Genomic DNA, 24,291 nt, shown 5'->3' on the forward strand with positions numbered 1-24,291 from the left:
AGCTATAGCCGCTTCAAGAATATTTATCATCAAATCTGCTGAAAGAAATTTGGTGCAGCTGTGAACAGTGGGTATCACTGTGGCCCCCATGAGGACACAGAGGTCCTGAAAACACAGCCACAGAGAGTGGCACCTACCTCCATGCCTCCCAGCCAGTCTGCAGACCCTTCTCGGTAGGTGTTTAGGTACCCGTCCACCAGGGTAGTTAGATCAGACATCATTTCATCTAGGAGTACCAAGCGAAGGGGCAGCAGGTAGGTAGCTTCCAAGGCCAAAATTTTTAGCAAAGAGGGTGAAAGAGGTCGTGTGAACCATAGTTCTGGGTTTTCCTAGAGACACCAAAACAATTTTCTCTGAATAGTAAGCAAATCTTTAAAGAAAATAATGGTTTATCTAAGTGCTGCTTAACTTAAATCACCATTACTGTCATTTTCTTCAATTATTACCTTCTACTTTCACACTATGGCTAGCCTTCTGAGCATATACACACATACACATACACACACTTATTGTGTGTATACAGTGAGTGTGTGTATGTGATGGGGGAAAGATGTGGGGAGGGAGGGAGGGAAGAAGAGAGAGAGAGAGATCAGGGCTTCTCATTCAAAACTGGAGGCAGCAGGACTGATTAGATTATATGGCCAAAATTGCAGCCAATACGGTCATGACCTAAGTTTGCATGCAAGGCTATTAGAAGCTGAAGAAAATCTATCTTACTTTGGGAGAAATAATTGGCATGATTTTTGTTCCACTGCCTTAATCCAAATTCCCAATAAAATCCCCACTTGTCCAATTGAAAATTTATTTCAGAGTACTTTTTTTTTTTTTTTTTGTCAGAGTACTTTTTAATTGATAACCAACAAATCTGGATGCTGGCTTTTTTCCACTTGAGACCACAAACAAACTGTTCCCATTTGGAACAACTAAGATTTTGGCAATGTTCATACGCTTACACAGCAGCTGTCATTTCTCTATATAATATGCTGATAATCCCACTCACAAGACACTTGAAAATATTAATGTTATATGGGACATACGTTAATACTCACCCGAATCCGTTTTTGTCTCTCTTCCAGAAAGGAGAGATATTTAGGGGCTATTTTAAGGTGTCTGATTAAACTCTCCTGTAAAGTACTAATGCAGTTTGGAAGAAAGCCGCCTGTTTCCATGGAAAATTGAAGGACATCTGCTACCTGTGGCATTAAAAAAAGACAAACAGACCAGTCTGTAGGATATATACAGAGAGCTATCTCATGACAGAAATAGCAGAAATACATTTAGAGAAACATCTTTAAATACCATTTTTCCCAAGGACCCACATGATAGACAATGCCATTAGAAAATTTAAAGTTGTTAGGTTATCTTATTCTGAAAAATTAGAAAAAAAAAAAAAGAAAAGAAAAAGAAAAAGGATCACCCAACTTTAATGTGTCCCTGTCTATTTTCTTTTCCACTTCTTTTATTTGCCTGCCTTATGATTATTACTCTTTGGTGCCTTCAAGGAATGGGGAAAGGAAGATAAAATTAAAGAATTACTTCTACTTATTAGCAACTCTGGTAAAGTTTTGGTAAGGAAAGCTAATAAAATTAAGAATTGCAATCATTATTTGTCTGTGTGTGGTAGGCTAAATAACAGCCCCCAAATATATCCACATCCTAATTCCTGGACCTGTGAATGTTATCTTAAATGGCGAAATGGACTTTGCTGCTGTGATTAGTTAAGGATATCGAGATAGGGAGATTAACTTGAATTATCCAGATGGGCCCTAAATGTAATCACAAGTATTCTTATAAGACGAGGCAGAGGGAGATTTTACTACAGCCAGAAGAGAAGGTGATGTGATGATGAAAGCAGAGATTGGTGAACTGTGAAGATAGAAGGAGCCACAAGCCAAAGAACACAGGTGAAAGCTGAAAAGCAAGGAAACAGACTGTCCTCTCAGAGCCTCCAGAAGAAACCAGCCCTGCTGACACCTTGACTTTCACCCAGTGCAAATGATTTCAGATGTCTGACCTCCAGAACTGTAAGAGAGTAAATTTATGTGTTGTGTTTGTTTGTTTGTTTGTTTTTTTCGGTACGTGGGCCTCTCACTGTTGTGGCCTCTCCTGTTGCGGAGCACAGGCTCCGGACGCGCAGGCTCAGCGGCCATGGCTCACAGGCCCAGCTGCTCCGCGGCATGTGGGATCTTCCCGGACCAGGGCACGAACCTGTGTCCCCTGCTTCGGCAGGCGGACTCTCAACCACTGCGGCACCAGGGAAGCCCTAAATTTATGTTTTAAGCCACAAAATTTGTGGTGATTAGTTACAACAGCAATAGGAAACTAATACACTGTGTTAAAGGAAAACAAATTGAAATAATTCTGAATTCCTGCTTCTTGTACTATGAAAATCTGAAAAGAAAAATATGGAAAGATATGCCAATGTCTTCATTAGACAATACATACGAGGTCTAATCAAGAAGCCTGATGGCCTCAAGGGAACAATGAGCAACTGTGTTACATTTTGGAGTAAGCATAGAAGCAATCTCTATATAGTGAATGCTCTTGAAAGAAGACCCAAAGGAACGTGTAAACAAGGGAAGTGGCACAAAGTTCATTACAAGCAGATACATAAAGAGCAAACTTAAACCACATACAATAACATAAAGTTGAACTTTTAGGAATTTCTGTTAAAAAATAATTGGCTAACTCATTATTTTAACCCCTCTCCAAAGGCTCTAGGTTTATATATTCAAGATCTCCCTTTCATGGCATTAACCTAGAAGACTAGAAGAACTTAAAGAATACATAATGAAAACTAGTGGGTTTATGGCTCTCACAGCCAAACCAGAAACCCAGATCTAGTATAATCTGGGAATTTCTCATTTCTCTAGGTCCTTTAGATCAGAGAAAAACTGCTTATCTTCAGGCTATCTGGGGCCAGTATAGGCTTTGGGGGAACATCTAGGACAACCTGCATCCCTGAGCTAGATGCCAATTAGCCATCAGCCTTAACTGATACATATGTGGTAAAGGCATAGACGTGACTGACTGTCCACCTCACAGTAAGAATCCATGTCAGATTTCCAAATGACCCCAAAATTGTTTGAGTTTCTGAATGCTACAGAGTATGGAGCTTGCTTCTTATTTGAAAATTTCTGGAGCAAAATGAAGGGAAAAAACCCTAAATAATTACAAGTAACTTTTCTCCAGTACTTCTTCAGTGCACCAAATGTTCTCACATATTGTACAAACATCTTACATGAGAAGTGGGCGGGAATGAGGCACACACAAGAAGACTTTCAATCACTCATCAGATAAGGCCTATTTTCTACAGGAGCTATATACACTGCATTGATTCCAGTGTTTCCCTGCATGTACCTGGGTGTCAAAGACATTATTCAGCAAAATTCCATACTGATGAGAGAGGCAATCAGAAAGCCAACGACAATCATGGATAACCTAAGGAATCAGAAGACAGAGAAAGAGTTATTAGAACCTGGCTGTTATTCTTACTAGCAGATGAATCAACTTACACACTCACCTTCAAAATTCTCTTGTCTTCTAATACTATCTGAAGTCCATTGCTGAAAACACGACTTCCCAGAAGGAAAATGTCAAATAAGTAAACTCGGCTACTTGTGGCCACCTACAACAGACCATCCAGACACACATAAGAAAGAACTAGGGAAGGGGATCTGAGGATCAAGAAAGGCATGTGAGGGCTTCCCTGGTGGTGCAGTGGTTGAGAGTCCGCCTGCCGATGCAGGGGACATGGGTTTGTGCCCCAGTCTGGGAAAATCCCACATGCCGTGGAGCGGCTGGGCCCGTGAGCCATGGCCACTGAGCCTGTGCGTCCGGAGCCTGTGCTCCACAACGGGAGAGGCCACAACAGTGAGAGGCCCGCGTACTGCAAAAAACAACAACAACAACAACAACAAAGAAAGGCATGTGAAAAATATTTAACAGCCTCATCTTTAAAGTAAACAATAGGCACTCATTGATTCTTAGGGAAAACAGGTTTAAATTTACCTTAAGTAAAAAAAAAACAAAACACAAAAACACTATCACTGTGATTTTCAAAAGGAAAGAAAAGGACAAGCTAGTAGTTTAGCCTCTAGCTTTTTTCTTCTTTAATGTTTTATGTCTCACCTATGGCATTCTAAAATGCAGGGATTATAGGTTTAAGGGAAATGAACAATATTTCACTCTCGATAACACCAAAGGCTATTTCTCTGAGTTCCATAATACACATGATTGTGTTGGGTGTTACATAAAATTACTCATAAGAGAAGATCCCTGTCCTCTAGCAGTTTAAAACAGGCAACAAACACACTGGCACAAATGGTAGGATGTGAAATACTGTCATTTTGATCAATTTTATACAATTATAAGTATTCTAGGTTGTTTCTGATCATAAAAGTCACAGAGGCCATACAGCTGGATAATCTACTGAATCAAAGAATGAAGGCAAGAACAGATCCAAATAGGTCTAGACAGCCAGCCACAGGACAGTCAGATACCATCTTTGTCATTTCAAGAGCTAACTATTGATACAGTTACAATTACCAGGCCTACCAGGCACCCATTCTCAGCTCTTTCATGTTGTTTGCCAAAATTTGACACCTGAAATAGTCAATCCCTGCTTTTCCTCTACCTCTTTAATTGTAAAAATTGAATAGACACATTATAGAAGTTTGGAAAATAATTCTCTGCTAGACTGTAAACTCTGTGAAAGAAGAGATTATGTCAGATTCACCACTCGTAACTAAAGCAACCACTAGAAAAGAGTGAGGCACATAGACAGCTGTTATTCATCTCTTCAGTGAATCAGTGCATCATGCCACACAACACCCCCTTCCATTTGTTCATATAAAAAATGCATAACACTCTAATAATATGCATTCAAATCTATATCCCACTTCTTCTTTTCATAAACTTTCAAACATTTTTCTATGCTGCATTTGTCATCGATTTTAACAGCCACATAAGATCTATCAAATGTACTGTAATGTCTGCTACTGTTAACTAAGTGGCTTCTGATTTTTCACCACTATAAATGATGCCAAAATGAATAGGTTCTCACAGAAATTTTTCTTCATGTTTTGAATTATTTAGGATAGATTCCCAGAAACAGCCCTGAGAAGTAGGCCAAAGGACAAAAAAAACCTTTAAGACTCTTAAAAAATATTTGCTACCTTAAGACATAATATTATACCTGAAAATATCTGACCACAGATGAAGGTTAAACATTTAAATAATTTAAAGTTAAAGAAAAGCAGTGGGAGGTACTTCCCTGGTGGCGCAGTGGTTAAGAATCCACCTGCCAGTGTGGGGGACACGGGTTCAAGCCCTGGTCCGGGAAGATCCCACATGCCACAGAGCAACTAAGCCCGTATACCAGAACTACTGAGCCTGCGCTCTAGAGCCCGTGAGCCACAACTACTGAGCCCATGCCCCACAACTACTGAATCCCACGTACCTAGAGCCTGTGCTCTGCAACAAGAGAAGCCACCGCAAATGAGAAGCTCGCGCACTGCAATGAAGAGTAGCCCCAGCTCGCCTCAACTAGAGAAAGCCCGTGCGCAGCAATGATGACCCAATGCAGCCAAAAAAAAAAGAAAAGCAGTGGGAAATACTGACAGAAAGAAAGCAGATTAGAAAAAACAGAACAAAGAAGGAAACACAAAATGAAAATAAAGGTTTAGGAATTAAAGGTGACAGATACTGAGGACAGTGAGGAGCTGGAAATAGAGGGATAGGCTTGAGGTCTGTATGTGAAGAAGTAAGCCTCCAAGTTATCCCTTCCCACTCCCACGGAGGACAGAAGATATATTCTCTGTATAAATCCAACAAGGGAGGCTCTAGAGTTGGGAATATAAGATATAGAAGAGGGCAGAGGTTTGGTAATGGACTGAAAAATGAGTCTGCACACAATTGTGAGCCTCCAGACCTTTTCCCTTGTAGCTTCCAGCTTGATACCACCAGCCTGTATTGGAACAGGAGGATAGAGGGCTCCAGGGAAGATGGCTTCAAGACAAAGATGAAGCACAGATTATCAAGATAGATGTAAGCATGTGAAAAACTACATTGAGGGGAAAATATGGGAAGGCTTTGTCACAAATGAAAGGAAAACAAAGCTAGTAAGATGAGGCAATTATCAATTCTATGAAAAACAAAAAGTTGGGCAAGAAAAGAAACAATCTTACTGGACCAACAAGGAGTAATGGTTACATAGCCATAATCACATACAGCCTGAATCCTGTCTTAACCAAACATTGGGATATAACTTCCCCCCCAAAAAACCCAAAAACACTAATTTGAAAACATACATGCACCCCAATGTTCATAGCGGCATTATTTACAATAGCCAAGACATGGAAACTACCTAAGTGTTCATCAGCAGATGAAGGGATAAAGAAGATGTGGTGTATATATACAATGGAATACTACTCATCCATAAAAAAGAATGAAATTTTGCCGTTTGCAGTAACATGGATGGACTTGGAGGACATTATGCTATGTGAAATAAGTCAGATAGAGAAAGAAAAATACCGTAGGATATCACTTATATGTGGAATCTAAAAAATACAACAAATGAGTGAATATAACAAAAAAGAAGCCAACTCACAGATACAGAGAACAAACTAGTGGTTACCAGTGGTGGGGGGAATATAGGGGTGAGGCAGTGGGAGGTACAAACTATTGGGTGTAATATAGGCTCAAGGATGTATTGTACAACATGGGGAATACCGCCAACAATTTTGTGATAACGGTAAGTGGAAAGTAACCTTTAAAATTGTATAAAAATAAAATCTTTTAAAATTGGGATATAACTAAATTGGGAGGCTCTAGGGAGGTGTGGGTGCTATAAGTGAGCAAAATCTTTGTTTAGTATAATAAAAGTTAATAATTTGTAAAACTGATGAATAAAGAGAGAGCAATAAGCATATTATCAAAAAATGAAAATAGACACATTTCAACATGTTAAAAGTAGTTGCCTCTGTACTTTTTTGTGTCTGGTTCCCTGGGTTTTGAGGATGCTACCAGAGGACACCCCTTGATGGCATGGCTCTGGTGGCCAGGGTGGCTTGTATTCCTGGGTCTCGTGGGACTGTGGCAATCGGAGGGACAGTTCTTGGCAGGCTACCACCCCTAGGGCACTGCACAGACAGTGGACTGGGGCACACTCTCCAGTCTTTTTGTGAAGGAGGGCTCTTCGCTCATCCTGGAGCTTCAGCCTGAGAGGCAGGCTTCAGGATTGGTACACATTAGTGGCCTATGGAGTTGCTCTCAAGGAACATAAGCTGTGGACTCCATCTTGACGCTCTCCCTTGCTCCAGCTCACCTATATCACCCAGAAAAGAGCTTTGACACTCATCTGGAGCCCTGATTTCTGCAACTGCTGCTCAGGGGACACCTCCAGATTGCCTGGCTCTGGTGGCCAGCAAGGTTTATGCTTGTGGTCCCACAGGAATGTACATATTTGCATACTTAAAAAACTGATGCCTGAGGGTCTCACTTCCAGTCACCCTGAGTCTATGTGCTGAGATTCTCCCCTTTAGGACACTGACAGGTCTTGGCACATCCTCAACTACTGGGAGCTATTAAAAATATAATAGGCTGCTTGGACAAGGCCAAGAGGTTTGAAAGACAACCAGGAGCTGAGGCAGGGTTGAATGACAAAGTTCATCTCCTACATGAGGCCACTCCTTCAACACTGGGAGGTGTGGCTGTTTCATCTACTATATAGAAACCAACACAGAGAGTCAACCTCAGGAAAAAAAACTTAATGAAATGGAGATAAATAATTTACCTGATAAAGAGCTCAAATAATGGTCTATAAAGATGCTCACCAAACTGGGGAGAAGAATGGATGAACCCAGTGAGCACTTCAACAAAGAGATGGAAATGTAAGAAAGTACCAAATAGAAGTCACAGACCTAAAGAATATAATAATTGAACTGAAAAATACACTAGATGGGTTCACTAGCAGACTAGATAAAGCAGAAGAAAGGATCAGTCAACTCAAAGACAAGGCAGTAGAACTCACCCATTCAGAGCAGCAAAAAGAAAAAACAATGAAAAAAGTAAAGATAGCTTAAGGTCTTATGGAACAGCATCACATGGACTAACACTTGCATCACAGGTCTCCTATAAGGAGAATGAAATGAAAAATGTAAATGAAATAATGTTTGTCAAAGTACTTTGTCAACTGTAAAGTGCTGTACACATGTACTTTAACAACCTTGTTACTGGATTCTTAAAAAAAACAAAAGCACCACCTCTGAAGAGAGAAATGGAGTGAGGATTTTTCTGTCCTCATAAGCCTTTTAGCATTTTTGTTTTTTGCTTTTAATACATAGGGCATGTGATACTTTGATTTAAAAAATCAAACATACAAGTCCAAGGACCTGGTGGGAGAAAACGTGCCCATTGATTTGCTTCCAGTCACAAAGATGATATTTGTAACCAACTGGATGTCCGCTCTGGTATCTATACAACAAAAGGGGACAAATTAGGAAATAACCTAGAGGTGCTCAGGCCTGCATTACCAGGAAGTCAACCCTTTTGTTTTGGTAGAGAGAGGTTTTGGTTTGGTTTCTTCCTCCCTACCCAGCTTTATTGAGATAAAATTAGCATATAACATTGTGTAAGTTTAAGGTATATAACATGATAATTTGATGTAAGTATATACTGCAAAAGGATTACTATGATGAGGGTAGTTAACATATCTATTACCTCACATGGTTATCTGTGTGTGGTGAGAACTTTTAAGATCTACTCTCTTAGCAGCTTTTAAGTATACAATACAGTATTGTTATCTATAATTACCGTGCTGTGCATTACATTCCCATAACCTATTTATCTTATAACTGGAAGTTGTACCTTTTGAATACCTTCATCCATTTCCCCCATTCCCCCACTCCTGGAACCACTACTCTGCTCTCTGTTTCTATGAGTTTGGTTTTTTTGATTCTGCATATAAGTGAGAGCATACGGTATTTGTCTTTCTCTGTCTAACTTATTTTACTTAGCTGAATCCCTCCAGGTTCATCCATGTCATCACAAATGGCAGAATTTCCTTCTTTTTTATGGCAGAATAATATTCCATTGTACATATATATCACATTTACTTTATCGATTCATCCATCTATGGACACTTGGTTTTTTCCATGTATTGGTTATTGTAAATAATGCTGCAATATGAACATGGGAATACAGTTATCTCTTTGAGATCCTGTTTTCATTTCCTTTGGATATATACCCAGAAGTGGGATTGCTGGACCACATGTTGTTTTATTTCTAATTTTACTTTATTTTTTTTTGTGGTATGCGGGCCTCTCGCTGTTGTGGCCTCTCCCGTTGTAAAGCACAGGCTCCGGATGCACAGGCTCAGCAGCCATGGCTCACGGGCCCAGCCGCTCCACGGCATGTGGGATCTTCCCGGACTGGGGCACAAACCCACGTCCCCTGCATCGGCAGATGGACTCTCAACCACTGCGCCACCAGGGAAGCCCCGCGTGTGTCTTTTTGAATTATGGTTTTCTCTGGGTATACGTCCAGTAGTGGGATTGCTGGGTCATATGGTAATTCTGTTTTTAGTTCTTTAAGGAACCTCCATAGTGGCTCTATCAATTTACATTCCCACCAACAGTGCAAGACGGTTCCCTTTTCTCCACACCCTCTCCAGCATTTGTTGTTTGTAGATTTTCTGATGATGCCCATTCAAACTGGTGTGAGGTGATACCTCACTGTAGTTTTGATTTGCATTTCTCTAATAGTGATGTTGAGCAGCTTTTCATGTGCTTCTTGGCCATCTGTATGTCTTCTTTGGAGAAATGTCTATTTAGGTCTTCTGCCCATTTTTGGATTGGGTTGTTTGTTTTTTTACTATTGAGCTGCATGAGCTGTTTATATATTTTGGAGATTAATCCTTTGTCCGATGATTCATTTGCAAATATTTTCTCCCATTCTGAGGGTTGTCTTTTCGTCTTGTTTATATTTTCCTTTGCTGTGCAAAAGCTTTTAAGTTTCATGAGGTCCCCCATTTTTATATTTGTTTTTATTTCCATTACTCTAGGAGGTGGGTCAAAAAATATCCTGCTGTGATTTATGTCAAAGAGTGTTCTTCCTATGTTTTCCTCTAAGAGTTTTATAGTGCCCAGTCTTACATTTAGGTCTCTAATCTATTTTGAGTTTATTATTGTGTATGGTGCTAGGGAGCGTTTTAATTTCATTCTTTTACATGTAGCTGTCTAGTTTTCCCAGCACCACTTATTGAAGAGACTGTCTTTTCTCCACTGTATATCCTTGCCTCCTTTGTCATAGATTAGTTGACCATAGGTGCATGGGTTTATCTCTGGGATTTCTATCCTGTTCCATTGATCTATATTTCTGTTTTTGTGCCAGTACCATACTGTCTTGATTACTGTAGCTTTGTAGTATAGTCTGAAGTCAGGGAGTCTGATTCCTCCAGCTCCGTTTTTTTCCCTCAAGACTGCTTTGGCTATTCGGGGTCTTTCGTGTCTCCATACAAATTTTAAGGTTTTTTGTTCTAGTTCTGTAAAAAATGCCATTGGTAATTTGATAGGGATTGCATTGAATCTGTAGATTGCTTTGGGTAGTACAGTCATTTTCACAATATTGATTCTTCCAATCCAAGAACATGGTATATCTCTCCATCTATTTGTATCATCTTTAATTTCTTTCATCAGTGTCTTATAGTTTTCTGCATACACGTCTTTTCTCTCCCTAGGTAGATTTATTTCTAGGTATTTTATTCTTTTTGTTGCAGTGGTAAATGGGAGTGTTTCCTTAATTTCTCCTTCAGATTTTTCATCATTAGTGTATAGGAATGCAAGAGATTTCTGTGCATTAATTTTGTATCCTGCAACTTTACCAAATTCATTGATTAGCTCTAGTAGTTTCCTGGTGGCATCTTTACGATTCTCTGTGTATAGGTATCATGTCATCTGCAAACAGTGACAGTTTTACTTCTTCTTTTCCAATTTGTATTGTTTTTATTTCTTTCTCTTCTCTGATTGCTGTGTCTAGGACTTCCAAAACTATGTTGAATAATGGTGGTGAGAGTGGACATCCTTTCTTGTTCCTGATCTTAGAGGAAATGCTTTCAGTTTTTCACCATTGAGAATGATGTTTGCTGTGCGTTTGTTGTATATGGCCTTTATTATGTTGAGGTAGGTTCCTTCTTTGCCCACTTTCTGGAGAGTTTTTATCATAAATGGGTGTTGAATTTTGTCAAAAGCTTTTTCCGCATCTATTGAGATGATCATATGGTTTTTATTCTTCAATTTGTTAATATGGTGTATCACATTGATTGATTTGCGTATATTGAAGAATCCTTGCATCCCTGGGATACATCCCACTCGATCATGGTGTATGATCCTTTTAATGTGTTGTTGGATTCCGTTTGCTAGTATTTTGTTGAGGATTTTTGCATCTATATTCATCAGTGATATTGGTCTGTAATTTTCTTATTTTGTAGTATCTTTGTCTGGTTTTGGTATCAGGGTGATGGTGGCCTCATAGAATGAGTTTGGGGGCATTCCTTCCTCTGCAATTTTTTGGAAGAGTTTGAGAAGGGTGGGTGTTAGCTCTCCTCTAAATGTTTGATAGAATTCGCCTGTGAAGCCATCTGGTCCTGGGCTTTTGTTTGTTGGAAGATTTTTAATCACAGTTTCAATTTCATTACTTGTGAATGGTCTGTTCATATTTTCTGTTTCTTCCTGGTTCAGTCTTGGAAGGTTATACCTTTCTAAGAATTTGTCCATTTCTTCCAGGTTGTCCATTTTATTGGCATAGAGTTGCTTGTGGTTGTCTCATAGGATGCTTTGTATTTCTGCTGTGTCTGTTGTAACTTCTCCTTTCTCATTTCTAATTTTATTGATTTGAGTCCTCTCCCTCTTTTTCTTGATGAGTCTGGCTAATGGTTTATCAATTTGGTTTATCTTCTCAAAGAACCAGCTTTTAGTTTTGTTGATCTTTGCTGTTGTTTTCTTTGTTTCTATTTCATTCATTTCTGCTCTGATCTTTATGATTTCTTTCCTTCTGCTAACTTTGGGTTTTGTTTGTTCTTCTTTCTCTAGTTCCTTTAGGTGTAAGGTTAGATTGTTTATTTCAGATTTTTCTCGTTTCTTGAGGTAGGCTTGTATAGCTATAAACTTCTCTTAGAACTGCTTTTGCTGCATCCCATAGGTTTTGGAGCATTGTGTTTTCACTGTCATTTGTCTGTAGGTATTTTTTGATTTCCTCTTTGATTTCTTCAGTGATCTCTTGGTTATTTAGTAACGTATTGTTTGGCCTCCATGTGTTTGTGTTTTTTACATTTTTTTCCCTGTAACTGATTTCTAATCTCATAGCATTGTGGTCAGAAAAGATGCTTGATATGATTTCAATTTTCTTAAATTTACTGAGGCTTCATTTGTGATCCAAGATGTGATCTATCCTGGAGAATGTTCCATGAGCACTTGAGAAGAAAGTGTAACCTGCTGTTTTTGGATGGAATGTCCTATAAATATCAATTAAATATATCTGGTCTATTGTGGCATTTAAAGCTTCTGTTTCCTTATTAATTTTCCGTTTGGATGATCTGTCCATTGGTGTAAGTGAGGTGTTAAAGTCCCCCACTATTATTCTGTTACTGTTGATTTCCTCTTTTAGAGCTGTTAGCAGTTGCCTTATGTATTGAGGTGCTCCTATGTTGGGTGCATATATATTTATTATTGCTATATCTTCTTCTTGGATTGATCCCTTGATCATTATGTAGTGTCCTTCCTTGTCTCTTGTAACATTCTTTATTTTAAAGTCTATTTTATCTGATATGAGTATTGCTACTCCAGCTTTCTTTTGATTTTCATTTGCATGGAATATCTTTTTCCATCCCCTCACTTTCAGTCTGTATGTGTCCCTAGGTCTGAAGTGGGTCTCTTGTAGACAGCATATATATGGGTGTTGTATCCATTCAGCAAGCCTGTGTCTTTTGGTTGGAGCATTTAATCTGTTCATGTTTAAGGTACTTAACGATATGTATGTTCCTATTACCATTTTCTTAATTGTTTTGGGTTTGTTTTTCTAGGTCCTTTTCTTCTCTTGTGTTTCCCACTTAGAGAAGTTTCTTTAGCATTTGTTGTAGAGCTGGTTTGGTGGTGCTGAATTCTCTTAGCTTTTGTTTGTCTGTAAAGCTTTTGATTTCTCCATCGAATCTGAATGAGATCCTTGCTGGGTAGAGTAATCTTGGTTGTAGCTTCTTCCCTTTCATCACTTTAAGTATATCATGCCACTCCTTTCTGGCTTGTAGAGTTTCTTCTGAGAAATCAGCTGTTAACCTTATGGGAGTTCCCTTGTATGTTATTTGTCGTTTTTCCCTTGCTGCTTTCAATAATTTTTCTTTGTCTTTAATTTTTGCCAATTTGATTTCTATGTGTCTCGGTGTGTTTCTCCTTGGGTTTATCCTGTATGGGACTCGCTGCACTTCCTGGACTTGGGTGGCTATTTCCTTTCCCATGTTAGGGAAGTTTTCGACTATAATCTCTTCCAATATTTTCTTGGGTCCTTTCTCTCTCTCTTCTCCTTCTGGGACCCCTATAATGCGAATGTTGTTGCATTTAATGTTGTCCCAGAGGTCTCTTAGGCTGTCTTCATTTCTTTTCATTCTTTTTTCTTTATTCTGTTCCACAGTAGTGAATTCCACCATTCTGTCTTCCAGGTCACTTATCCATTCTTCTGCCTCAGTTATTCTGCTATTGATTCCTTCTAGTGTAGTTTTCATTTCAGTTATTGTATTTTTCATCTCTGTTTGTTCTTTAATTCTCCTAGATCTTTGTTAAACATTTCTTGCATCTTCTCAGTCTTTGCCTCCATTCTTTTTCCGAGGTCCTGGATCATCTTCACTATCATTATTCTGAATTCTTTTTCTGGAAGATTGCCTATCTCCATTTCATTTAATTGTTTTTCTGGGGTTTTATCTTGTTCCTTCATCTGATACATAACCCTCTGCCTTTTCATCTTGTCTATCTTTCTGTGAATGTGGTTTTTGTTCCACAGGCTGCAGGATTGTAGTTCTTGCTTCTGCTGTCTGCCCTCTGGTGGATGAGGCCAAGAGGCTTGTGGAAGTTTCCTGATGGGAGGGACTGGTGGTGGGTAGAGCTGGCTGTTGCTCTGGTGGGCAGAGCTCAGTAAAACTTTAATCTGCTTGTCTGCTGATGGTTGGGGCTGGGTTCCCTCCCTGTTGGTTGTTTGGCCTGAGGCAACCCAACACTGGAGCCTACCCGGCTCTTTGGTGGGGCTGATGGCGGACTCTGGGAGGGCTCATGCCAAGAGGTACTTCCCACAACTTCTGCTGCCAGTGTCCTTGTCCCTTGGTGAGCCACAGCTGCCCCCTGCCTCTGCAGGAGACCTTCCAACATTAGCAGGTAGGTCTGCTTCAGTCTCATCTGGGGTCACTTCTCCTTCCCCTGGGTCCCAATGTGCACACTACTTTGTGTGTGCCCTCCAAGAGTGGAGTCTCTGTTTCCCCCAGTCCTGCCAAAGTCCTGCAATCAAATCTTGCTAGCCGAAGTCTGAGTCTCTAGGAATTCCTCCTTCCGTTGCCAGACTCTCAGGTTGGGAAGCCTGACATGTGGCTCAGAACCTTCACTCCAGTGGGTGACTTCTGGGGTATAAGTGTTCTCCAGTTTGTGAGTCACCCACCCAGCAGTTATGGGATTTGATTTTATTGTGATAGCACCCCTCCTACCGTCTCACTGCAGCTTCTCCTTTGTCTTTGCATGTGGGGTATCTTTTTTGGTGAGTTCCAGTGTCTTCCGGTTGATGACTATTCAGCAGTTAGTTGTGATTCTGGTGTTCTCAAAAGAGGGAGTGAGACCATGTCCTTCTACTCCACCATCTTGAACCAATCTCAAGCTTTTTAATTTGATGTTGTCCAAATTGTTTATTTTTGCTTTTGTTGTTTGTGGAGGTTTGTTTTAAATAATTTGCATTTGTGCTGCTAACTCTAACCTAGTCATCTAAAAGCTAAGGTTTACCGAGAAAGTGCATGGAACAAGAGGGAGGCAATTTAATCCCTGAGCAAAACTGGGCTTGATACCTCCATTCCTTACCCTTTGAGAAAGTAAACATTCCAGAGGAAAGAGTTCGAGAAGGCAGATTGCCAATCCTAATAAAAATATTCTCTCAGTAGGCTGATGTAGGTCTTCACTCAAAGGATGGAGGGGGCTTCCCTGGTGATGCAGTGGTTGAGAGTCCACCTGCTGATGCAGGGGACACGGGTAAAAAAAAAAAGGATGGAGGACATCGATTGGGAATTCAGCTGGCTTTCTTGGCCCACTCCCCCTTAAATACTGATGATGCTGAGTTTGATCCAAAGGTGGTTATCCATCCTCTAGCTATTCAAGGCTCACTACAAAGTTCTTTGGATATAATGGATATCCTCACCTACATCTCCTTGATCCAGGAAAATGAGAATGATGTGGCAGAAATCTACTGTGGAAATCTACCAACCAGAGGAAAGATAAGAAATTCTCCATATTTCGGGACTTCCCTGGTGGTCCAGTGGTAAAGAATCTGCCTTACAATGCAGGGGACGCAGGTTCAATCTCTGGTCAGGGAACTAAGATCCCACATGCTGCGGGGCAACTAAGCCCGTGCACCAGCTACTGAGCTTGTGCACCTCAACTAGAGAGCCCACATGCCGCAAACTACAGAGCCCATGCAGCCTGGAGCCCGTGCACCGCAAAGAAAGATCCTGCATGCCTAAGCGAAGGTCCCATGTCCCACAACTAAGACCTGACAGAGCGAAAAATAAATACAATAAATAAATAAATAATAAATCTTAAAAAAAAAAAAAGAAATTCTCCATATGTCTAAGGCAAGAGAACAGAGCTGGGAAAGAAAACGTCAGGTAGAGCCTCTGAGACAGCGGAGACAGCAACGATGATTATAAAGCTCTTTCCTTTTTTTTTTCGGCCGTACCACACAGCATGCAGGATCTTAGTTCCCCGACCAGGGATCAAACCTGTGCAGTACAAGCACGGAGTCTTTTTTTTTTTTTTTTAATTTATTTTTGGCTGTGTTGGGTCTTCATTGCTGTGCGCAGGCTTTCTCTAGTTGCGACAAGCGCCGGCTTCTCATTGTGGTGGCTTTTCCTGCGGAGCACGGGCTCTAGGCGCGTGGGCTTCAGTAGTTGTGGCACGCGGGCTCACTAGTTGTGGCTCGCGTTCTAGAGCGCGGGCTTAGTAGTTGTGGCACATGGGCTTAGTTGCTCTGCAGCATGTGGGATCTTCCCTGACCAGGGCTCGAACCCGTGTCCCCTGCATTGGAAGGCAGATTCTTAACCACTGAGCCACAAGGGAAGTCCCAGAAGCAAGGAGTCTTAACCACTGGACCACCAGGGAAGTCCCTAAAGCTCTTCCCTTTGAAAATAATAAACTGAGTACAAGAAAATTGAAAGGAATTCCAAACAAGCTATAGGACAGTGACACTGGGGTGACATAAAAAAGACAATTAAAATAAATTTACCAGTGAATCTACAATTATTTCAAAATAAAAAGTTTTAAGAAATCTTTTACCTGAAGCCAACATAGTCTCCCATGACGACACACATTAGCTCCTTCTGCTGCCACACTCAGGACACTTTGCTTCTTGATGTGGAGCATCTGGTAAGAAAAGGAAGAAAATAAAAATCTCCAGGAAATAAATGTTGCAATTATGACATCATGAATGGCACAAGTAAAATGGCTAGAAATAAACAAAGTGGATCATATTTTTTTACACTTACAAAATCCGAAACACATGTCTGCTTCACACACACACACACAAATCACATTGAATGCTTCTGATCCTCTTTTCAGGGTTCACAAAGTTATTCCACAACTGGAAAATAAATCATTCATATTGCAAATGCTAATAAGAGTTGAAAACTCAGATACCTTTTGTTACCACTGGTGTTACAGCAAAAGGTTTCCAGTCTTTATGGCAAGATTCCTCATGCAAAGAACAGCAATTTACTGTACCTAAAGGGAACTCACACAGTGGCTGAGTCTCACAGTATCTACTGTTCAGAATGAGAAAAACACAGACTTAACAGGTCCTTTAAAGTCTTGGATTCATTAAAATATTCAAAACTGAAATAGGGGTATCCTGGAAACATATGCTGGTCCTCTTATTATCTATATTCTTATCATATTTCAAAACATTATACAATTCTAAAATCTTTACTGCATAATCCATGAAAATATCTGCATGGCACAAGATTCTCCCCATTTTACAGGTAGATAAATTACTCAAGAATAGAAAGGCAAAGTAACTTACACTAGCACAATATCTTCCTTTACAGAGCATAAAGTGTTCTATATTCTGAGTATCTTTCATCAATGATAAAAAATGGGGACTGAACTTCAGTTCCATTCTCAATCAACAAGAAGGCTGCAAAACTGGGAACAAAAGCTGTATTTCCCTATTGATAAGAATTTCCAACTAACTCTTTAAATTTCTGGAGCAAAAGTTCTTATCTTATTATTTGTTGTTGTTGTCATGGACCCTTTAAAGCATCTGTTGATATATAAAGAATTCTTGTAACTCAATTAAAATGGCAAATGAATAGATATTTCTCTAAAGAAGATGTACAAATAGCCAATAAGCCTATATGGGAAAAGAATCTAAAAAAGAGTGGATATATGTATAGGTATAACTGATTCACTTTGCTGTACACCTGAAACTAACACAACATTGTAAATCAACTATACTCCAACAAAAATTTTTTTAAAAAAGAAAAAAAATAGCCAATAAACACATGAAAATATGCTTAACACTATTAGCCTTCAGGGAAATGCAAATCAAAACCACAATGAGATACTACTTCACACCACTAGGATGGCTATAATTAAAATGACAGGTAATAGTGTCGGTAAGAATGTGGAGAAATTGGAACCCTCACGCCCTGCTGGTGGGAAAGTAAAGTGGTGCAGCGCTTTGCAAAACAGTATGGCCAATCCTCAAAAAGTTAAACACAGAGTTATTACATGAGCCAGCAATTCCACTTGTAAGTATCTATCCAAGAGAAATGGAAACGTGTCCACACAAAAACTTGTATATGTATGTTCACAGCAGCACTATTCATAATAGCCAAAAAGTAGAAACAACCCAAATGTCCATCAAATGGTGAAAGGATAAATGAAATGTGGTATATCCATACAAAGGAATATTATTTGGCAACAAAAATAAGTGAAATACTGACACACGCTATAACATAGATAAACCTTGAAAATATTATGCTACGCAAAAGAAGCCAAGCCAATCACAAATGACCACACATCGTATGATCCCATTTATATGAAATGTCCTAAACAGGCACATTCATAGAGGCAGAAAATAGATTAGTGGTTGCCAGGGGCTGGGGGTACTCAGAAGGGATTAGAGGTGTTAGCTAAGGAATATGGGGTTTCCTTTTGGAGTATTAAAAATGTTCTAAAATTCACTGTGGTGATGGATGTACAATTCTGTGAATATGCTAAAATCCAGTGAAGTGTACATTTTAAATTGGTAAATTTTATGGCATGTGAATTATATCTCAATTAAGCTGTTTGAAAAACAAAGAATCTGCTGAAAGCTAACCCTCTCTTAAAAAGTACATCTGTGCATACACGAGCATAAGCTTGCTCCTAAACAAAAAACTTAACGACTTCCCTAAAGTCTAACTGTGAACCATAGCCTAGCTGAATAATTAGTTACTGCCATATCTCAAATTAAAAAAATATTATAGAGAAATTGCCTAAATAGAGCATCTAGACTGGTCTTTTAAAAATATAAGTAAAAAAATTTTTGACTCTCCTCTAAAACTGCCAATGGCTCTCCATCTTACTCAAGTCGAACTCAAAATCCTTATGTCTACCTGACCTGCCTCCTGCCCCCTTCCATTCCCTAACATTCTTTTTCACTGTGGTCCTGCCACAATGACCTCCCTGCTGTTCCTCCACACAAGTCAAGTGTGCTTCAGCCTCAGGGCCTCTGCACTTGTAATTATGCCTTCTTTAAGTTTTTTACTAGATATCCACATGGTTAGCTCCCTTACTTCTTTTAGCTCTCTGTTCCAATGTCACCTCTTCACAGAGGTTTTCTCTGTCTACCCTAAATAAAATAGGAACTCCCTGTCATTCTATTCACCATACTACACTTTTTTTCATAGCACTTACCACCAGTTGATATACAATTATGTGTTTATTTTCTTGCATTAAAATAAGCTCCTTCAGGGCTAGAACTTTGTCTTATTATTATAACCCAGACCTCAGAACAATGCCTGGCAAATAGCCGGCTCTCGGATGTTTTGTTAACTCATTAAGAAAAACACTAATGATCTTATAATAAGAGAGAAATTTATGAGACATAGACATGATACCCATTTGCAGACAATACGGAGAATGACTGAGGGCAATACTTACTGCAGCACCAAATTTCTGCTGGAACTGATCAATGACTGTGTATGTCACTTCCTCTTCCTCTACAGGAGAATATTATTATATATATTTATCTTCCTTGGCAATAGAATAGCCCTCCCACTAATTTTAGCCATAATCCTAAAGTCCTACTCTTTGCAACTCAAATGTCTAGAACTACTGAGACTAAGCCTAGAATACTGAGAACTATTTCATTATCACCTGCATCAGCCCATCCCGTAGTGAACACTATTGGCATCCTATTTGTCAGTTGAGAATAAACAAAAGCCCCACTGATGATATCTTATAAAATAAAATATTTACTCATTTCCTTTGATAATCCAGTAATGTTTCCTTCATCATAAGTTTATGTCTTGAATACTTCAAGACATGTACTTTTAAAAAAATGTTAATACAATTTTTGAAGGTTACTCTCCATTTACAGTTATTAGAAAATATTGGCTATATTCCCCGGTATTGTACAATACATCCTTGTAGCCTATCTTATATCCAATAGTTTGTGACTCCCACTGCCCCACCCCTATATCCCCCCCACACTGGGAACCACTAGTCTGTTCTCTGTATCTGTGAGTCTGCTTCTTTTTTGTTATAGTCACTAGTTTGTTGTATTTTTTAGATTCCACATATAAGTGATATCATACAGTATTTAAGACATGCATTTTCTAAAAGCACATTCATAATAAAAAATAATAGTTTAAAATAAATTAGTCCTGGAGATGGACCAATGTCCACACGTTTGGAATTCTCTGGATCCTGAAAATTAATTATTTTTCTAATTATGTAATTTAAAAGATTAGAGGTATAGCATAACATATAGTTCTTCTTCATCTCCCAAACTTTAAAACTCTGGAGTGGCTCAGGACATAGTCCATAAGCCACTTCCTTTTTTCTATCCATATTTACTCTCTTGGTGATCTCATCTAGTCTCAAGGCTTTAAATATCATTTATAGGCTAGATCTTGAATTTATATCTCCACCTCAGATCTTTGTCTTCATCTCTCAGCTTACACTCAAACTTAGGTTGACCAAAACTAAACTCCTAACCATCTCCCCAAAACCTTTCCCACCCAGAATCCTTCCCATACTTCAGGCTGCTCAAGCCCAAACCCCTGAAGTCATCCTTGTTTCCTCTTTTTCTTTCACAACCACATCTAATCTGTCAGTACATTGTGTTGGCTCCACCTCAATATATATGCAGAATTCCACCACTTCCTACCAACCATATCGCCACCACCAGGGTCCAAACCACCATACCCACTAAACAAAATTATTTCAGTAGCCTCCTAACTGGTATTCATGCTCTTACGTTGGCCCTCCTCTCAGCATCTATACAGTATCCAGAGTGATACTGCTTCTTCTGCTCAAAACTCTCCAATGGAAAATAGAAGTTTTAAAAAATACCTTCTAGGGCTTCTCTGGTGGCGCAGTGGTTGAGAGTCTGCCTGCCAATGCAGGGGACATGGGTTTGTGCCCCAGTCCGGGAAGATCCCACATGCCGCGGAGCGGCTGGGTCCGTGAGCCATGGCCGCTGGGCCTGCGCGACCGGAGCCTATGCTCCGCAACGGGAGAGGCCACAACAGTGAGAGGCCCACGTACCACAAAAAAACAACAACAAAAAACCCCAAAAACCTTCTATAATAGTATAAAAATAGAAATACTTAGGGATAAAAATGGCAAAAGATGTGTAAGACATACAATGAGAACTACAAAACACTGAGAAATTAAAGATCTAAATAAATGTAGAGGTATACTGGGTTAATGGAATGGAATACTCAATACTGTTAAGATGTCAATATTCCCCAAACTGATCTATCAATTCATTGTAATCCCAAAAAAGATTCCAGCAGAGTTTTTTCTTTTTTGGTAGAAATTAACAAGCTGATTCTAAAATTCATAGGGAAATGCAAAGAACAAAGGACAGCTGAAACAACTTTGAAAAAGAACAAAGTTGGAGAATTAATACTACCTGCTTTCAAGATCTATCATAAATCAACAATAAACAAAACAGTCTAGTATTGGTGTAAAGATAGAAAAATTAGATCAATGTAACAGAATAGAGTGTCCATAAATAAATAAACCTATATACATACAGAAAACTGATTTTTGACAAAGGTGCAAAGGTAACTGAAGGGAGAAAATACAGACTTTTCAATAAACGGTGCTGGAATAATTGGATGTCCATATGGAAAAAAAAAACCTTGTCCATATCACATCATATACAAAAGTTAAAAATGGATCATACAGGAATAAAGACGCAGATGTCGTGAATGGACTTGAGGACACGGGGAGGGGGAAGGGTAAGCTGGGACGAAGTGAGAGAGTGGCATGGACATATATACACTACCAAATGTAAAACAGATAGCTAGTGCGAAGCAGCCGCATAGCACAGGGAAATCAGCTCAGTGCTTTGTGACCACCTAGAGGGGTGGGATAGGGAAGATGGGAGGGAAGGAGACGCAAGAGGGAGGAGATACGGGGATATATATATATGTATAGCTGATTCACTTTGTTATAAAGCAGAAACTAACACACCATTTTAAAGCAATTATACTCCAATAAAGATGTTTAAAAAAAGTATATATAAACATTTTAAAAAAGTGGATCATAGACCTAAATGTAAAACCTAAAATGTCTAGAAGAAACAAAGGAGAAAATCTTTGTGACTCTGAGCTAGGAGAGGTTACTTAGATATGACATCAAAAGCACAATCCATAAAAGAAAGAAAATGGATAAATGGTACTCCATCAAAATTTTAAATGTCTGCTCTTCAAGAGATGCTTTAAGAGAATGAAAAGACAAACCACAGACTTGGAGAAAATATTTGCAAAGCATATATTTGAGAAAAGACTTGTATCCAGAATATATAAAGAACTCCCAACACTGAATAATAAGAGAACAATCCAATAAGAAAATGAACAAAAGATATGGATAGACATTCACCAAAGATATTCAGATGCCAAATAAGCACATTAAAAAATCCTCAACATCCTTAGTCATTAGGGAAATGAAAAAAACAACCAACCAACCTCCAATGGCTTCTCGTCTCACTGCAGAGTAAAAGCCAAGTCCTTTCAATGATCTACAAAGTCTTCCATGATCCACTCACCCCACTTCATCCCCTACTGCTCTCCTTGCTCCAGCTACACTCATCTCCTTGCTGTCCCTTCAAGATCATGGCATGTTCCTCTCTCAGGCCTTTGCATCTGCTAATTTTTTATGCCTAAAAACCATTCCCCCCAGATATTCATACATCTTGGTCCCTCACTTCCTTCAAGCCTTTACTTCAAATGTCACTATTTCAGTGAGACCTGTCCTGGACACTCAAAAATTGTAAAACCACCCTCTCCACACATTTCTTCTTTTTCTTCTGTTTTTTTCTACTTAACATGTGGCACCAGCATACTATATAGTATACTAATTTATCTTATTTAGTGTGTTTCCTGCACCATAACTCGATGAAGGTAGAGATACCAAACTTTGGTATCCCCAATGTCTGGCATATAGTGTGCACTCAAATATTAAATAAACAAATGAATCATGGTATTTTATCTTAATTCGGACCCTAGAAACAATAGCCTAGCTGAGAATTCCACATAGAACCTTGACTCGGGGTTATACCAACTCTGAAGAGTTCTGAACCACAAGAGAGCCTAGAAAATTCAGAGCCCTGGTACTCACCTGATGGGCTGTACTTGAGGTCATTTAGCAGAGAAGTGGTTGGTGCCTCAGAGGCAGGAGAAGCAGGCTTATATACATTTAGGTCTTCATCTTTTATTGTATCCATCCTGTTTCTTTCTGTATTTAGACTATGCTTACAAAAAACAACACTTAGGTGAGCTTGTTCTTTGTTGTTAACACCATACACACATCAGTGGTAAGGACTCTGGATCTTTCATAGAGAACCCATTCATCCACTGTTTACACTGATTTGAAGATACCATCTAAAGATGGAAGGAAACATCCACCTATTTCTTCTCATGTTAGGAATTACACAGCTAGTGAATTACAGTTAAGGCTTTCTACCCTAATGTGTACATCTGGGTAACATCATAATTAAGAAAATCATTCCATCATACCTAACAGAAGATGCCTTTTCTCTTACTGCACCTTGTTCTTCTTCATCCAGTAGTTCCACTGTAAAATAACCAAACGGCTTCCAACAGGGCTTCCAATCTGAAAGCAGTTAACTATCCCTCTGTCCCCTCCACACCCACAGTTTGATTATGTAACACAGACAGTAATTGGGAATGAAATGTTAGTCCATAGAGCCTTCATCGGCCAGCAATAAATAGAGCAGAAAAGACTATCCAAAGTACTGAAGACCCCTAATCTTACATCCCTACATAGCTTCCTTGATCATTTAGCAGGATTAGGAACCTCTCTACATACCCACTTTACCCTTTTTGTTCCAGGACACCTTTGTGGTCATGCAGAATGGTTCTAGAGATATCTTTTCTTTCCTATTTATTCCCATCCTAATGCATTTTCCTTCACACTATGTACTGTTTGGGGGTTTTCTCTCAAATCATTCACACTGTCCCTTCCACTTTCTCAGGCTGGTGCATTAACAGTTCAGTGATGTGAAAGGTAATAAAAGCTAGACTGGAAATCACAAAATAAATATGAGAGAAACATTCCACAGAGACTCTGAAACCATTTATTTTTAACCTAACAGTTCACGGAATACAGGGAAATATTGTATATCATTGATTCTAAGATGCACATTTTAAACAACTCTGAAATTGGATATGATTTACGGTAAATGCACATGATAGTTTAATTGGCAGCTTCTTTTTCTTTCTTAGGGTGGGAAAAGAAATAATGCACATTGTCATTAATG

The 24,291-nt window shown here is 39.2% G+C and overlaps 1 protein-coding gene across 1 annotated transcript in view; it reads right to left on the reverse strand.

Moving 5' to 3' along the window:
- EXD1 (exonuclease 3'-5' domain containing 1) overlaps positions 1-24,291 on the reverse strand; it is a 38,928-nt gene that overhangs the window by 5,780 nt on the left and 8,857 nt on the right. Inside the window, exons 4-11 of the mRNA XM_060005021.1 lie at positions 23,528-23,585; positions 23,130-23,257; positions 19,437-19,495; positions 16,569-16,655; positions 3,524-3,628; positions 3,361-3,441; positions 1,050-1,193; positions 138-329 (exon numbers count right to left, since the gene is read on the reverse strand). Of these exons, the coding sequence (XP_059861004.1) occupies positions 138-329; positions 1,050-1,193; positions 3,361-3,441; positions 3,524-3,628; positions 16,569-16,655; positions 19,437-19,495; positions 23,130-23,257; positions 23,528-23,585 (854 nt within the window). The remainder of the gene's footprint in view (positions 1-137; positions 330-1,049; positions 1,194-3,360; positions 3,442-3,523; positions 3,629-16,568; positions 16,656-19,436; positions 19,496-23,129; positions 23,258-23,527; positions 23,586-24,291) is intronic.

The sequence above is a fragment of the Delphinus delphis genome, chromosome 2 (genome assembly GCF_949987515.2).
Source record: "Delphinus delphis chromosome 2, mDelDel1.2, whole genome shotgun sequence".
In the NCBI taxonomy this organism is placed as follows: Eukaryota; Metazoa; Chordata; class Mammalia; order Artiodactyla; family Delphinidae; genus Delphinus; species Delphinus delphis.